At 37.8% G+C, this 18,089-nt stretch overlaps 1 protein-coding gene across 1 annotated transcript; it reads right to left on the reverse strand.

Annotated features, from left to right (window-relative positions):
• Positions 1-5,302: 5,302 nt before the first annotated feature.
• LOC110104259 (N-glycosylase/DNA lyase OGG1) lies at positions 5,303-17,885 on the reverse strand. The gene is made up of 3 exons (XM_020833283.2): positions 17,060-17,885; positions 12,737-12,947; positions 5,303-6,001 (listed from the first exon to the last, which is right to left on the reverse strand). The coding sequence occupies exons 1-3, from the start codon at positions 17,854-17,856 to the stop codon at positions 5,762-5,764; spliced, it is 1,248 nt and encodes a 415-aa protein (XP_020688942.1). The 5' UTR covers positions 17,857-17,885; the 3' UTR covers positions 5,303-5,761.
• Positions 17,886-18,089: the final 204 nt, after the last annotated feature.

Raw genomic sequence — 18,089 nt, forward strand, 5'->3', positions numbered from 1 at the left:
ACCTCTTCGCTCGATACCGCGAATCGTTGCTGCTAACGTGGCACATTTTGATTGGTCTTCAGACGGTGTTTTACATTCGATCTCAGCACATTAGAATTTCTCTAGTTGAACAGACAGTATATGAGGAATGCCAAAGTATTTCATGAGATGAATCCCAGTTTTAATACCTAAAAAATCACATAGACAATCTGAATTCAATTCTGTTTTGGAAAAACGCAGTACAAATTTGGCGTGAATGGCTTTAAGCCCAAAAATTCTCGAGAAAACGTTAAGACAATTGATAGGGAATTGAAAGCTTGATTCATTTGCTGAACCAAAAACAAAAGAGATTATCAATGTACATAAAAGATGCCTAATTAACAAAAATAGGATATTTAACAATACGGGAAAAAGGAGCCATTTTGCAAAAGTTAAGGCATGAGAAGCAACCAAAACCGCATAAAAGATGAAAGGAGATTAGGAACAACTTTGTATCAAAATTTGGAAAGCTGAAAATAATCAATAATTTCACCATTAATGATGATAGGAAAGGTACTCTTGAATGCAAGTAACCAATTAGAGGACGACCCTTTTCTCAAACTAGCGTATAATTCATTAGACTCAATAAACAAAGTCTCTCAAATAATTGCTCATCAACATTCATTTATAGGATTCTAATGGCTACAGAAAAGACTACACAAAAAAATTAGAAAAAAATGCAACACCACATAGAATACCCAAACAACACTACGCGCTACCCTTCGTTGGCATTCAATGCATCCTGCGTTATCTTTGAAGAGATTTGTAAAATTCAACATTGTTTTGACGACTTTAGACTTCTCCAATATAAAATTTTAACGTTAATTATAACTATTCATGTTGTGATTGGACAGTGGAAGAATCAAATAGTGACAAAAGTACAACAAGCAAGTGTTCTTGAGGAAAGATTAGATAAGGGTTAAATTATTAATGAAAAATTAATTGGAAATTAATGTTAAGATAGTTCAAAACTATCAGCATAGACTGACATGACTACATCATTGATTGTTGGGTGGTGCTCTAACAAAAATTAGTTAAGAGCTTGCAAAACTCAGAAATAACAGATTGGACCTTCGAAGAAAGCGAAGTAGGCAATTAAGCTTTATATTAAAATAATTTCATATTATTTAAGTTTTGAGCATTTATATATATATGCTCAAATAATTGCTTAATATTAAAAATGAAACATTAAATAATTATGCACATTCATATTGATAACTTCAAATTTCAGATTAAAGATGTAGAAAGAACTTATTTCAAAGTATCATATAAATGTGATTATTATTTTTAGCTTATTATGCATATGTAAATGAAATTGGAAGGAACATAATAAATTTTAATATGAAATGAAAACTTTTAAAATAGAAAAGGTAAAGCATGCAATCCAAGAGTTCACCCCTTATGATACAGATTAGAGAAATAATATACTCGTGCATGATAAATAAAAATAGAAATGAAAATGAAAATACATTTATTGTGCCTAATTAGAAATTACTCCTGAATTAAATGAACTATTAAAATTAAGTTAAAAATTAAATGATAGATATGCTAAAGAAGGATTATGTAATAAAAAAATTTTAGTAATCATATTTTTATTGTTATATAATGAAAAGCTTGATGTTATGACATAAATGCTTATATGCATGAGATATTGTTACTGTTATACTATAAAACATAATTGACCATTGAGTTTGTTACTGAAAACTCAAATCATTAAATTAAAAATTTGAGATAAAGCTCTCCTCTTATTGATTAAATGACTGATCGAAAAAATTTCGTCTATAGAAGATGATCAATTAAAAATAGATATCTAATTTTATATTTAAATTGGATATTGCTTTAGCAGTTCTTTAGATAAAAATTGGATGTTTTGTTTATTAAGCAATTATACTGTTAAAAAAATTGTGATATTCATTCAATCGTCTGATCTCGCTTCGTTAATTCGAATCTCAAGGCTGGAACGTGATAAAAATCCCAGATTCGCCCCACAAAGAGCAACTCTTTGATAGGCTCGAGTGAGTAACACATGTTGATTACTCTGGGTGAGTACCTTGCACACTCGAGGCGAGTGACTCCTCTTGAATCATTAGGCAAGTCATCTAGGTGATCCGCCCTCGAGAGTGAGCCCCTCTATCATGACCCACTAACTAGCTATTAAATATATGTGAATGCATATGCGAGTATATAATATCTTTGAATATTTATATTTCCTTTTCATTTTTTTTTTTAAGGTTGTACTTTTCTTTGATGAGTTGTTTATGATTCCTACTCATACTTTCATCAGTGATTTTATTCTCCAAATTGTAGGAAGTTTCATTAGTTCTGATATTAGCAAATTCCATACAAATTGTCATCATACAATATATAATATACAGTGCATAGGTATGGGATGATGAATATCCTATATTTTGATTATAGACCCATTGCAAGAAACTCTAACCTCTTCTTTAGTGGTAACATAGCATCGCTGTGAATATTTCCATATTTTATAGCTAATTGGAGAGGTCAAGTCGGCCCAAAGGTAGTCCCATCAGATTTTGCATGGTCTTGATGACAATGTATTTACAACCACCTATATTCATGCCAAAAATATTCCTAGAACAAAACTTTCCTAAGCCTATAATGCATATAAGCTCTAGTTCAATTCATTCGAAAAAATTGATAAGAAACACTTGGAGATATCAAGTAAACTTATCAATTTTGGAAAAACAGCGAAAATTTTCATCCAAACTCCACTAAAAATCAGAAAAACAGTAATATTATTGCAAGAATCAATTAGAACGAAAAGAAAATATCAAGATACAATTGATCATCAATTCCAGAGGAGGATCTATCTCTCCTAATCTTTAGATGCCACTAGAGCCCACGACACTAAGCACCAAAGACATCAAAACAGCCACAAATTATCAAATAACCCTAACCCAAATTTTCTCTTCTTGTTTAAAGCATAAATTCAAACACAAAAAATAAATAAATAAATTCAAACACACAAGTCAAAATTTCCCTCCAACCCTAGCCATTCCCTCCTTCCTTAACGGATTCCCTAGTGGGGTTCACAAATGCCTTGGGGTGGCAATCCCTAGTAGGCAGGGCCTGCTCCGCCTCATGTAGACTTTAGCCGGCCCCTTGCTTTGAGCCGGCTGGACCGGTTCAATATGAACCGGTCTAACAAAAATTTGAAAGGGGGCTTTAGGAACTCAAAGAAATCCTCCACTGCTAGATTTTTTTGTACAACCCCAAACTCCATAAAACCAGACAGCCGAAACCTGAACAGACCTCTCTAGCCATCCTCCTCAACCAGTCAAACCACCTCTTTTTGTCATCATTCATTTGTCTTCCAGGGTTGATGACCAAATAAGCTTACCATGCTGCCCCCTTCATTAACTTTTTTCCTAACAAATATTCAACCTCTCCTACTAACAACCTACAGACCAACGTAGCTGATATCTCGCTTCAGTGTGTTCAATGGCATAAATTATATATTCCTTAGTGGTTCTCAAATCAACCTCACTTTGTTTCTCATTGTTCTCCATGTCCAATGACGATTCCCTCGATCAATCTATTTTTGAAAATTTTACGTCTAAGAAGACAGTAGCGTTGCCTCACTCTACCGGTTAACGTTTGTGTAATGAGGGAAGGCTAGCTAGCTTGCATGTTACTATGGTCTTCCATAGCATGGTGGGCGAAGGTGTCTTACTCTATGAGAGAACTCATTCTCAGGGTCGTTGCAAAATGATATTTTTCTAATATCTTTCTCACACAACTCAAAACTAATTTTTTGAAAAAAATAAATAAATAAAAGACGAGCAGAGCCAAACGAAACCTACCTTCCACGTCTTCAACGGTCATGGAGTTAGGGGTGTTAAAAAAAAATGGAGTTAGGGGTGTCAAATTTAAATTTGACACGACCTAAAAATCCTACTCGAACCCGACACGAAAATTTCGTGCTTGGGTCCGAATTTTCAACCCGTTTTGAATTCCGGGTCAGGTTCGGATTGACCCGGAAACCCGAAAATGACCCGGTTGTGACCCTGAATACTGTAGTTCAGCGTATTTACGGGATTTGACCATGTTTCACAGCGAGCGAACTTCGTTGCTTTTGATCAAAATGACATAACTTCTGATCGGAAGGGAACGTCGTCCGTGGAGTGATATCGAACAGCAACGATGAGAAAGAGAAGATAAAAAGAAAATCCTAGACGCCTCTAAGAAGACGAAAGTGATGATAACATCATCGAAGGAGCGAAGTCGAACTGCAAGGAAGGAGCCAAAGAAGCGACTCGTGCAATCTCCACACCTCCTGCGGCGGAACGTAGCCGAACAGAAACGACGAAAAAGAGAAGATAAAAAAGCAAATCGTAGATGCGCACGGAAGGGAGAAAGTTACCTTCACAGCGAGCGAGCTCCCGTTGTTGCTTCCAATCAAAATGTTGTAAAGTCGAATTGCAAGGAAGGAGCCGAAGAAGCGACTCGTGCAATCTCCACACCTCCTGCGGCGGAACGTAGCCAAACCGAAACGACGAAAAAGAGAAGATAAAAAAGCAAATCGTAGATGCGCACGAAAGGGAGAAAGTTACCTTCACAGCGAGCGAGCTCCCGATGTTGCTTCCAATCAAAATGTTGTAACTTCCGATAGCGTCGTCGAAGGAGCGAAGTCGAACTGCAACGAAGGAGCCAAAGAAGCGACTCGTGCAATCTCCACAGTCCACACCTCCTGCAAAACGAAGCTGAATAGTACAACGAGCAAACTCACATCATTTTGCTTCCGATCAAAATATGCGGGTCGGGTTTGGGTCCAAAAAATTGGATCGGGTCAAATAGTTCCGTGTTGGATCCGAACCCGACCCTAACCCAATTTTGATAGGCCTACATGGAGTAGGTGGAATCCAACACTAACCGCAGTTGAAGTTGGCTGAGAAAGACAACGGAAGAGATGATGAATTAAGATAATGAATTAAGAAATATCAGTCAAGAAAAATAGTAAAGTTTCAGTAAAAATTGTCCATGTTAAAAGGAAAATAACAGAGGGAATTTGAATATAAACATTAAGAAGAATGTGCTTCATAAAGAACCAAGCTATTACGGGTTAGTTAAAAGTTTTCCCTAATTATAATAACCATTCCCGAGTCGTTTCAGCTTCTAGGCTGGAGAAGATGCTGTTTGCTGAGGAAGAAACAATGCAGTTAAAAATATGAACAGATGGAAATAACGATGAAACTGTCAGCTGAGAATGACGCGACAATTGAAAAAGTGAAATGCCAGATTGTCAAGGAAAACACCCATGGAAAAAAATTTAGGTCAGAACTTCCTGAAAATAAATACCTGCATTACATTATCAATCAATATTTTTGGCTAATCACATGGATGAAAAATGTTGTGTACGGGTTTTCCTTTTTTTTCCAGTCATACAAAGGAGATTACATCTGCATTCAGACAAGAAAAACCATTAATCCCCCACCTAAAAATAAGGTTTGATCACTATGATTAGGACTTCGGAGATAGAGATTTTGAGGTTGCTTGGAGATGCCATTCATTATAAGGTCCTAACTGGCAAATGGAAGAATATCCTGCACAATCGAGAACCTGTATTCGAAAGCCGCAAATGCCCATTTAAGTATTCCTTCAGCTCTCGAGGATATTGATCAACTTCTGCTCAGAATGCTTGATATAGCATGGAAAATTATGCTTCAGGAGCTAGACAACAAATAGTACTAAGAAACCAGCAACGTGAGGGTAATTCATGTTACTGAACTTCAATTTTTCTGTTGCTGCGCTTTCTCTTAACAGATTTTGTATTTTTACTAGCCAACATCTCTGCGGTTAGAAATGCCTTTTGAGAAGGTAATTCACCAATGAACAGTACATTTTGTGCCCAACCAGCATATTTTCCAAACGTTGCAATGAATATCTCAGCCACACGAGTGGATAGCTTTGGAGTCATTTGTGCGCCAGAAAGCTCTGGCATGAAGTAGCGTGTAGCGATCTACGCACATACACCAGTTAAAAGCATTTTCATGTTAAAGATAATGAGGAAAAAATGTAGGAATTTAGTTAAGAAATAACAATCTGGACAAATTTACTGAACTGGACTGATTTAGTATCTTAGATGTATGGAAGATGAATAACAATAGGAGAATATTAAGCATCAAACAAAAAAACACCTATCACTCGTATTCAATGAACTTATTACAAAGTTGATCTTGTAAATAGAAAAAAAAGATGGTGTAAATCAAAGCCCTACATGGGATCCTAGTTGGGTACCCATGCTTTACTCGGACGGGCTTCGCCCACCCACACCCACCCATGGTGACTTTCGAGATGCCATACCCACCTATACCGACCCACTTACTTTCCATACTTTTTGAACGCAGTCTGCCACGGGCTGATGGCCTTGAGGCCTGTTTCCCTTTGCTCTGATTGCAAACTTTCTAGCCGCATATCAGAATTTACTGTAGTCACAACGCTGTTAAGTGTTGCACACCACATAGTGAGTGCAATAATATAATATATACGGTGATTAGCAATGTAAACTGATTTATCCCCCAATGTTAAGTAACCACTCATACCCACCCACAAGGCCATGGGCTTACCCATACCCACCCATACCCATGGTGGGTATATGGGTGCCCAATGCAGGGCTTTGGTATAAATCAATGTATCCATTTAATCCTTAGAACTAACTTTTGCTTTCTGCTACTGTCATATGATTGAATTGCTGCATAATGGAGTCAGACTTTAAGTAGAGATATTACAAAGACTCGATACTTATAGTTAAATTTGTGTCATAGAGTTGGCTACACTATTTTGTGACTCGCTCCTAAGCTTTATTACAAATCCTTGGCCCTCTCAAATTTGACCAAGACGTATTTCAGATGGGAATAAGCATGCCTTTATCACTCCTATACCTAATTATATCATAGATGGGAATAAACATGCCCCACTAAGCATTTTCAATAAAATAAATTTCTAAATTTTGAGCTAACTAATTATATGTTTCATAATGTTACAAAAGTTAAATTTTCATGCATACCCCAGTAGATTTAGTACTACATATCTTTTAATAAAAGTATCATAATTCGAAGATTTTGTCATCCCATTCATCGGTCGTTCTCCATGTCCAGCATTCCTATTCATACTTATAGGGTTAATGAGGTGTCTGAACATTTGACAGAAGCTTTACAGTTGTTCATTTCCATTGAAGCTAGGTTATACTTTTTAGCATCCATGGCCTCCATACGTATATTTCTCTGCATGACAGCATGTCCAGTTTGTGTACATGAGTCCAGTTCATTGTTTATTCTTTGGACCAATGACTCAGTAATGATTAGCAAACTGATGAGGACATTGTTCAGAGATTCAGATACGTGTACCAGCGACGGAATCGTAGATTGACGGCTACAATTCAGCGCCTCTACTTTTGATGCATTATGTTTTATTTAGTTTTGTTGTTTACCGAATTTACCCCTATGGGAAGTGTTTTGTTATTGTAGCCCGGAGGGCAATTGTGTACTTTTCCTTTTTCATGTTTGAGACCTATATATAGTAGTCATATGTGCTGTAATAGTATGATTTGATAATAAAATATTATGTGTTCTTCTTCTTCTTCTTATTGTGAGAGCACTAGAGAGAAGGGAGTGAGAGCTCGATGTGAGAGCAAGCGCAATACCCACCAGTCGTTGGAAGAATCCGCGGCTCGTGGTTTAATCTATCTTATTTTCTTTTCTTCTCTTCCCCATCCCAACCGCTGGATCCTACTTCTCCCCACACCACCCGTGCCCAACTCCCCCACCTTGGCTCCACCACCAACTCCATACTACTTCCCTCCAAGCTCTACCGCCGACCTCCCATTTTCCCCTCCTTGAATGATGAATTAACTCATCATTACTACTTACCTTAATAACCTAAATGATTTAGGAAATTAATCTCCACCAATTGAAATTCAAATTTTGAATTTCAAATAGTTTCCTAAATTAGAAAGCTATTTTAGAAAAGACTTGAATCTAATTTCAATTTAATTTTAAATTAGATTGGAGTGATTTATTCTTTCCCTAAATTAGAAAGACCAATTAGGAAGAAATTCTAATTAACCCCATACCCTCTCCCCTCTCATAATGCGCCTCCCCCATTAATGGGGTTTCTTCTTGGTTTCCAATTGGGCTCCCAATCACACATTAAATTAAATTCAAATTTCAAATTAATTCCGTCTAAACCTAATTAGAATCTGAAATTAATTTCAAATTTGGATTAAAGCTTCCTCTCTCTCCCTAACCTAACCTAATTCTCCCTCATCCAAACCGTCCCCTCTCCACCTTGGCCACCCCTCCTTCCCTTGCATCTCCTCCCTTGGGAAACCTTAGCTCTCCCATGAAACTTGAAACCAAGAGAAGAAGACAAACTCCTCTCTAATTTTCATCATCGTTGGTGGCCGATCCAGAGGTCGACCACAATTTCGCCAACAACCCCCAAGGGAAAATTGACATTCTCCGCTCCTCTTTCTACGAGCCTGATTGGGAGTACGACAAATCGGTGGAAGACTACATCAAACGCATCCTCTACTGCTTAGCGGAGACGATTGATCTTCAAAAACCCATAACGCCTTGGCTTCTCATCGTGAGATCCACCCCTTCACCTCTGGCTACCTCTCCATCAATGAAGGCCTTCGGTACCATCTTCCTAGTGATAGTCTCTTTCCTCGTATGCTGCGTCTTCATCCGCTAACGCCTAAGAGTGATTGAGTGAGAAGGAACTCTTAGTGACTATATCTTGATGTTATGCTATGGATTCTTGTTTACTTGCTATTAGCGTTACTATATTGTTTTTATAGTTATGGTGATTGTCTCACTAACTTACTTGTAACTTTTGTCATCACTTAATCTCTTAATGAAAATTCTACGAATTTGACTTGATTGAAACATAAGTTCTTAATTGGCAAAGTTTAGGTTCAATATTTATTGTTAAAACCTGAGCAACTCTTATCACATGTTTGTATTACATCATATTTGGTATCAGAGCATGGTAAGCATGTATTGCATGTGCTAGAAGTTCCTAGGAGTCTAGTTAACATTTCCAAAACTTGTTTGCATGCACACCATTGCCTAGTTAATTTAGCTCACTGTTTTTCCTTGCTGTCCATTAAATTTATGCACCGTTTACATCACTTTAAGTGAGTCTATTTCATTGTTTAAGTGTTGCCCTTGTCCCAATAATATCCCTAGTTGTCTAGGTTCCTTAAACAATCATTATAGCTTGTTGTCCAAATTTAACATTGCTTCAACTGATTTTTATATTCATATTCAATTAATCACTTTACTGTTTATATGTATTATGAAAAATCAATATACTCTATAAAGATATGTTTGCAAATTCCATTTGAGTCTTTTGTTTTTTTAAACCACTCGTAGGAAGAGCCCAATGTGGGCTTTTCTAAATTTTGAAGGCGGGGCATGTGCCCCCCTTGGCTCCCCCCCCCCTCTCTCCGCCACGGTGCACAGAGGAGGGAGATCGACAAGTCGGGCTGGGGACACGAATCATGCACGGCTTTCTGTATTGTGTGCAACACAGAGAGATGAGAGAAACGAGAGGGAGTTCCGTTCGTGAGAGTTTGAATGAGAAGGAGAGTGGGCTAGGGATTTTGTGATATGAAGGGAGTTACGTGAGGGAACCATCGCGTTGTTTGGGTGAATGTGCGTGAATTGGGGCCTCGAGGTAGGATGAGTCGAACAACGGGCGTCGCAGGTCTCGGGTTAGCGTGTGTTCAGGATAGTGGTTGATGTAGACACACAAGAAGAAAACTGACACAATGAGTAGAACTTAAAACAAACTTTATTAAATAAAAGCAAACGACCCAAAACTTGACAAACACAATAAAAGATGCTAGGAGATTTTAAAGAAATAAAGAAATTTAAAAATACGCTATCCCCAGACAACCGTCAGAGCGGGTTCCTCACATGCATCGAATTTGTAGGTTAAATAAGTAAAGTGCATAGAACTAGCAAACCGATGGTCCACCACTGCAAGACTGTCCCAAATGCTTCCAAATCAACCAAGACACGACACCCTAAAGTTGCTTCACTGTTGAGAAGAAGGATACAGATGGAGTGGCACTTGCGGAGAGACGAAGAGGTTAGAAGCCCGAGAAGAAAGGGTGGAAAGAGCCCGCAGGATTTCCGTAGGGGATTAGAAAAGAAGGGTGGAAAGAGCCCGCAGGATTTCCGAATAAACCCGCAGGTTAATAGCAAATATGCTCACAAATATCAACTGCCTTTCTTTACAACATCATCTCTTATTTATAGGCAAAGTAGGAGAATGCATAGGGAAAAAACTTATTTAGAGGACAGATTTTGGTGCACATGCTGAGGACTAGTGGTAGAAGACACGTATTAGAAAAAAACACTTAACTCCTATGTGAAAGCATCAATAAGAATTGAATGCAATGAACATAAAAAATAATCACAAATAGGACAAACACCAAAATAATGCATAGCATACTTATGTGATTCTATAAATGTTTGCCTAAATTCCAACCATAATAATTGATGATGATTTTCACTACATATGAGACATGGAATACTCACAATACTCTCCCCCTCTTCTTTCTCTCTCTTTATATTTATAATTGTCTCAACAAGCATTCCTCCCCAAGTTGCCTATCACCAAACCTTTTCATGAAGGGAAGGTTTAACCACTGTTATTTAAAAAAGTTCCCAATTCAATTAAATTATAATATTCTGAATAGAAAAGGGATTTTTCCATCCAATCTATTCTCATAGTCCAAATTGATTCTGCTTGTTGCCCACTCATCTCTTCAACATTAATCAATACCCCAACACCACACCTATGTTGCACCGATACGGATACGGCGACACGAATACGACACGATACGGATACGGGATACGTCAATTCTTAAAAATATAGGATACGGGTACGGCGCGGACACGGCATTATGATTTATAATCATACATAAAAATTAAGAAATCAATCAAAACATAATATTTGAACAAAAAAAAATGACAACAACATCATTTGTAGCCTTGTAGCTTATAATATCAAAATATAAGTAAGCATTAAATGTCTAGTACAACAACAAAAGCAAAAACATAAATTATCTAGCACATGAAGTTTGAAGTATTCAATAGAATGAATGATATAATTATCTTCTTCATTGGTTTGTCTTTGAACTTCTATATCATCTTTAATAAATATCATAGCTGCTAATTCAAGCTCATTAAGTGAAAGAGTAGTAATTTTTAATATTTTCATATCATCAAGAGACTCAAATCAATATCAGAAATGAGAGAATTTTGCTCCCAACCACGGAAGTAAATATGACACGTCTTTTTTCTTCGGATTTCTTTTTGTTTTTCAACGGACACGCGTATCGGATACGTGTATCCTTTTGAAATTAAATAGTATTTTAATTGGATACGGCTTTGGAGTATCCAACACGTATCGGTGGAGTATCGGAGGCGTATTCGTGTATCGGTGTATCGGATACAGCACGCCTTCATAAATAGGTGTATCGGTGCAACATAGCACCACACTATATATCCCATTTCAACATCCAGTCCTCATCATCACTTCACCGTTTCCCAATTACCAACTAATTGTTTCTCTCTTTGATCCCTCTCTTCCCTTCTTCAAAATGTAAGGCTAGAGCTAGGGCTAAAGTTAGGATTAGAGCTCAGCGACATATCGAACACTTCTTATGTCACATCTCCTTCTATTTCAAGGTATTGGTCAAAATTCAAAACCAAAAGAAATGGGGATATAAGCTCATCAAGCTCTACTTGTTATTCTATAATTTATTGCTGATTTTTAGATTGAAAGAACGTGTTCATCAAATGGTAAATTCACCGTTGTGAACTAATAATTATGAAAAACAAGACGACTATAAGCAAACATCTAAGGTCTTGAAACCGCTATATAAATTGAGCCAGCAGTAGCAGTGTCATTTTGTACGGATGAGTCATTCAATTGACAGTAAGGTTCCAAATAATGAATAGGTTCTAATTTCAATAGTCAAGAAGTAGTTTCCAAGAACATTTTGAGGACAAAGACTTACAAATAACGTGCCCCAAATCCTGGAGAATTGCAAGTAATACAAGCAAAAAGGTATGATGGTCTAACCAGCAACCTGAAACAGAATGATTGTCTCCGAAAGTTATAGGTTCACGTTCATAATACTAAACCAACCTAAATTCCCGTACTCCTCCTAGCACCCTCTATCAAAGGCCCAAACTCCATCAAGAGCAATGTTAAAATTCTGAACTCCTCTCTCGAAAACACCATTCAGCTGTTCCCCTTCTCATCATTCATTGGCCAAAAATCATTTTACAGTTGTTCCTCTCAATTCTGTGTCTCCAGCCTGATAATAGAGGAGGCAGTACTTGACCACAAACCAAATTTTTAAGATTTGATGCCCTCAACAGCATTGAAACAAATTTATTCTGATAAACTTTTCACACCCTCAGAGACTGCACTTACTGACAACCATCCAATTTTCCTGGATTGCATTGTCCTTGACACTCTTCCTCCTCTACCATCCCCAATCCTGTTATCACCATTGGCAACAACTTCTCCCTCTCCATAAACATCAAATGCAGACTAAACCCAAAAGGCATGAATCCCAACTCCCAAGTAGCATCAAGCTCTAACTACAAGGAACAAGGTTTTTTAGTTAATAAATTAAAAAAAAAAAAACGGGGTAAAGAAGATTAACCTTCCACACATGGGTATCAACTGGAATTGCATGATGTTGGTCAAGGGAAAAAAGAGCAATGCAGGCAGCAACTTTTGGTCCTACTCCAGGCAGGGAACAAAGGGCCTCTAACACATCCTGCAGATCCATGCTGCGGAGGGAAGCAAGCCATTCCACACCCCCACCGGGCTTTGCTTGTAAAGCCTTGATTGCACCAACAATATACTTTGCTCTATTTGTTTGCAACGACATTTAACAGTCAAGACTTAGATATACAGTATAAACTACAAATGCATTTTGAAGTTAGATGCTCAACATGTTAATTAGCTAAAAAACATAGGAGTTCATAAAAACAAAAACTGCTCTGGGACCATTTGTTCTTAAAAGTAAAATTAATGTGTATTTAGCAATTCCATAAACTGGACCTTTTGTGAGCAAGGCCTCTAAGGATGACATTTTTTTTATTTATTACAATCCAAAATTTTCATATTCGACACATTGAAGTTTCAACAATTTTAATTATCAAACTTCTTCATGGTGGTTAAATATGAAAATTCAATGATAACAGTCAGACTACACCCATGCAAAAAGAAGAAGACAGACCTCCATTTTAAAAAAGGAGACCTTTATTTCTCCTATGATTTGTCAATTAAATTTTATTTCATATAGAATGGGATAAAACTTATTAAGCATTCTATCCAAATGAAGAGGGTCAAATTTCAGAACATGCATGCCGTCAACCTATTATGAAGCGGGAACAACTACAGAAGAAACTTCCAACGAACTTGAATTCTGTGGAAAAAGAAAAGGAAAAAAAAAAAGGTTATGCCAGATACATGTGGGAGTGTGAGAACATACGACATTTTCTTGAATGGGAATGTGAGATATGAGATTACCAAGCAATTTTGCCGAAAGAAAATAGCAAATAAGTAAATATGATGCAGGACTACTTAGATGTTATGGTTATGGTTTCATTTGAGCATTGCACAACTATTGAATTAGAATAATTTCAGAACAAAATTATAAGCAATTTTCAAACGATGATTAAGACAAATGAAGCGATCAATTGCGTAGGCGAAATCACATGCTCCGAATTTGAACTATCAAGATAATTGAGAAAATAAAAACAATACCGAATAGTAGTTTTCAAATTAAATCCCTAATCTATAATCTCCAAAAGAAGGTATAAGGAGCAGCATGATTCCTCAGGGCTCTCAAACACAAAGCTGATTGCTTTCGGTCTAGCATCCCATATCTTGTTGTATGTAACTTTGATATCAAATTTGGACTCAATGTGGGCAATAATCTCACGAGGTTTCCGATCTAACTATTCCCTCAATGACGCAGTGATGTAAGAACAAATGAACTTTGATGCGCAATTTTGGTGGATACTTGAAATGATCAGAAGTATGCACGTGTGCAGTTAGCAATACATGAAACTGTGCACAAAATTCAACACAGCACAATCAAATAATAACATATATATTTCAAAATGTAATTACCAAAATCATGCTTAAATAAAAGTATTGAACTAACCTTCTTAATTATCTACCACAGAGAATCCACTGCACTACTTCAACACTTCTTGATTGCTCTCACCGGAAAACTTACTCGGCACGGCGGATTCATTTCATTCTCACTTCTTCTACTCATGCACACATCCTAATTCATCTAAATTTTAATAATTAAAAATAAAAATCGTTGTTGCACCCCCAACTCCTACAAGAATAATACAAATTATTGAGGTCATTGTCGCCCAGTATCTCATAATCGACAGTCATTATTTACGCATTATCGTTGGAAAGTTAGTTAGTGCATGATTATACGATATCTAAATATCAAATTACTTAAACTGTTTCTCTAATTATTCCTCAAAAACTCCAACTATTTCTCCAATTATTGAATGCATTATGTATGTGTTCATTAAAAACTGTTAAAAGGATATTCGGTTTCTACTTATCATGATTTCTTAATACTTGTGTTAAGGAGGTATTAGATTTGACTTGTGTTAAGAAAGGTAGGGGTAGACCTAAAAAGACTTGGTTAGAAAATATTAGGAATGACCTTTCTTTATTAGATTAAACGAGAATTTGACTTTTAATAGGACACAATGGAGAAAAAAGATTCATGTAGCCGACCCCACGTAGTGATAAAGGCTTGATGTTGTTGTTGTTGTTGTATGATTTCTTAATACTAGAGCACAACAACACTACCTCAAACAGAAACAGTATACATGGTTCAATTGAAGGGATTTGAGGACTCAACCCATCCATATCATGTCTGTCTTCTTCGCAAATCAATATACGGCCTCAAACAAGCATCGTGATTCGTGACAATGAAACACCTTAGGTCGGCTCACAACTTTCTTGGTATTCAAATTAGCCTGCACACAAATCAATATTGCCTCTCACAGAAAGCATACGGCCTCTCCATCCTACAGCAAGCAAATCAAACTCATTGCAACTCTCTATCCAACCCAACCTGCACCAAACTACTAACCACTATTACAGCTGATTCCCCCTCCTTTAAGATCCCAATCTGTATCGGATATTCATCGAATCCCTGCAATATTTAATGCTAACACTCCCAGATATTGCGCTCGCAGTTAATCTCATCTCCCAACACATACACAACCCTCTACAGCAGCATATTTACCTTCTCAAACGCCTTCTTCACTATCTCAAAGGCACACTCCACTTTGGCATTCCTATAACCCGCAGCCACCAACATCTTCAGTCTTTCTCGGATGCAGACTGGGCGGAAGATCCTATCTCTCGCAAATCAACCTTCGATTACTTCTCTTTCCTAGGTAATACAATTATCTCATGGATGGTCAAGAAATAGCACACAGTAGTCAGATCATCCACTGAATCTAAAATTATGCACTGGTAGCAGTTACAGCAGGCATTCTATAGCTTCGGCGTCTCTTGATGGACTTCAGAATTCCATTGGACCAACCAACTGATCTATATTGCGATAACACATCAGCTAGCGCACTAGCAAACAACCCTGTCTTCCATGTCATAACTAAACACATAAAAATCGATCAAAAAATCATTCTTGATCACATACACAACAACAACATTCGGCTCCTTCCATCAGCACAGTGGAACAAGTTGCATACATCCTCACCAAATTGCTCACCAAGATTTCATCAACTCCGATCCAAACTGACGGTCATACGTAAGGGTGTAAGTGAGCCGTCGGGCCACGAGCTTCTTAAGGCTCGGCTCGTGAGCTCGCGAGCCAACTCGAAATTATTTTAATTAAATTAATCAGCGAACAGATTTTTATTTTAAAAAATAAATGGTTTGAGGTTTCTGCTCTTCATTAATGATATGGCAGCCTATATGACAGGTTCTCAAAAAAAAAAGAATAAAAAATATACTTGTTTCGGCTCTTTATTAATGATATGACAGATTTGGCAGCTCTTCATTAATATATGAGAGAAGTTTTCAAAAAGTACGAATAAAAAATTACTAGTTATTTTCCCAAAAAAAAAGCTGCCGCAGGTTCATGTTTTTTAAAAAAAAAAACCTATTGTTTCTACTTTTCGAAGTACGCGACAAACACGGGTGGCAAAATGAGAAATTGGGTGGTAAAAATGGGACAAATGCAAAATCTAGGGCGAAATCGAGCGGCTCGCGAGCTGGCTCGAGCTCGTTTATAGTGGGACGAGCTTGAGTTCGGGCTAGCTTTCCGACTGAAGAGCCGAGCTCAATAGTGCTAAAACTCGACTCGACTCGACTCGACTCAACCCGTTTACACCCTTAGTCATATCAGGCCCATAGAGCACAAAAATGCTGCCTCTAACAGAATTACAGTTGTTAGAGTACAACAAACCATATATAAATCACTGCCACTCACATACAACAAACTATTTTCATCTCAGCTGTACAAGTGTAAAGCTTCCTGAAGCTAACTGATGTAATGCTACAGTGAGAAGGTTGAATGAATATACTACTTGCCATATACTGTATTCTCTGCTTCGTTCTTTTCTCATAGCAGGTTGTAGATTTCTCAGCAGGCAACAGAACTTCTACACTTAAGCAACTGGAAAATAATTTTCCGGTTTTTTAAGAAACCACAAATTCCTTTCCCGGTTTCAATAAATTTTAATTTCATATCCCGGTTTTGCTCCTTTTCAGATTTAACTCTGACACAGCTCCTATATAACTAATTCTAATTAATAACCTGATACTTCTAAAATTTTGACCTATCAGAAAAGACTCAGCGAATTACTATGTGTTTTTTGGCCCTTCAGAAATTTACATGTATGAATTCATTATCAAAACCAAAACTTGCTAATCAAGAATCAAAGGCTGGATCCTAAAAAGAGCTTACCTGTAACCAAATCCAGCTTCTCTAAGCTGCTGCTCGCTGACAACAGAAAGCCTCTCAAGGGTGGGAAACTGGTGGAAGTGAAACCCACCAACCGACCCCAAATACTCCCCAAAAGAAGACAGAACCCCAACCATCTTCTCAATCCTTGCAATGTTATTGTTCGAAGAGCAGAGGAACTGAAAAACGCACTCCACCGGATCCTGCCGCAAAACGCGGGCCCCGCCATCGAATCGCCGAGAGATCTCATCGAACCGCGGATCCGCCGCAGAAAAGCCTCGCCACATAGCGGTGAGGGAGACCTCGAGGTTAAGATAGTCACTCAGCGCAGCCCGCGCGCAAGAAGCGTCTGAGGAATGGTGGAGAAAGAAGTGGACTCGTCCAGAGGGATCTTCATCGGCGTGCTTGAGGGAGAAAAGATGGGGGCCGACGACGCCAGTAAACTGGGAGGGACCAGTGCGACGCCAACGAAATGTCTGGCCAGTGGGCAGAGTGAGGGGAAGTGATAGCTCCGATCTCGGGACGTCGAGAAGCTGCCAATCCCTACCGGCAACGGCGGCGGAATGGAGAAGCGAAGTGGTGAGAGATCTTTGAGTTCGAGACCGAAAGGGAGCCGACGAGTTGGATTCTTCCTTTGGAGGTGTTGTAGGATGTGGAGATGGAAGAGAAGTGGCAGAGAAAATCAGCGGAGTTGTCGGCGGCGGTGTCTTCAACCGCCGCAGCTGGCTCATGACTCCGCAGAAATGGCGAAGTTGTTTGGGTAGATGCTGAGCGGGGCAGGGGAACACCAGGGATCTCATCAATGTCGCGACCGAGAATGAAAAGGTTTCTTTACATAAAACTATTGTACATATATTTAGTAACTAAATTTTATTATTTACGTATATAATATTTAAAATTTTAAATAATCTTAAAAAATAGCAGTCTCCTCTCCCTCTTTGATTTATTTTAAATACTTTTGAGAGAATAAAATGTTAACTTATACCCTCATCATATATATTGAATTCATTTTTATTGATACTTGTTGATAGTC

Source organism: Dendrobium catenatum, unplaced genomic scaffold, assembly GCF_001605985.2.
Source record: "Dendrobium catenatum unplaced genomic scaffold, ASM160598v2 fragScaff_scaffold_71, whole genome shotgun sequence".
Lineage (NCBI taxonomy): Eukaryota > Viridiplantae > Streptophyta > Magnoliopsida > Asparagales > Orchidaceae > Dendrobium > Dendrobium catenatum.

Bases quoted from the DNA above. Each gene is read 5' to 3' on its own strand.
- LOC110104259 (XM_020833283.2), bottom strand. From the start codon at position 17,856: ATGAGATCCCTGGTGTTCCCCTGCCCCGCTCAGCATCTACCCAAACAA. The intron at 12,948-17,059 runs GTAAGCTCTTTT...GCAAACAAATAG, and splicing joins GAAGCTGGATTTGGTTACAG to AGCAAAGTATATTGTTGGTG. The intron at 6,002-12,736 runs GTTAATCTTCTT...GTATGTGCGTAG, and splicing joins TTGATACCCATGTGTGGAAG to ATCGCTACACGCTACTTCAT.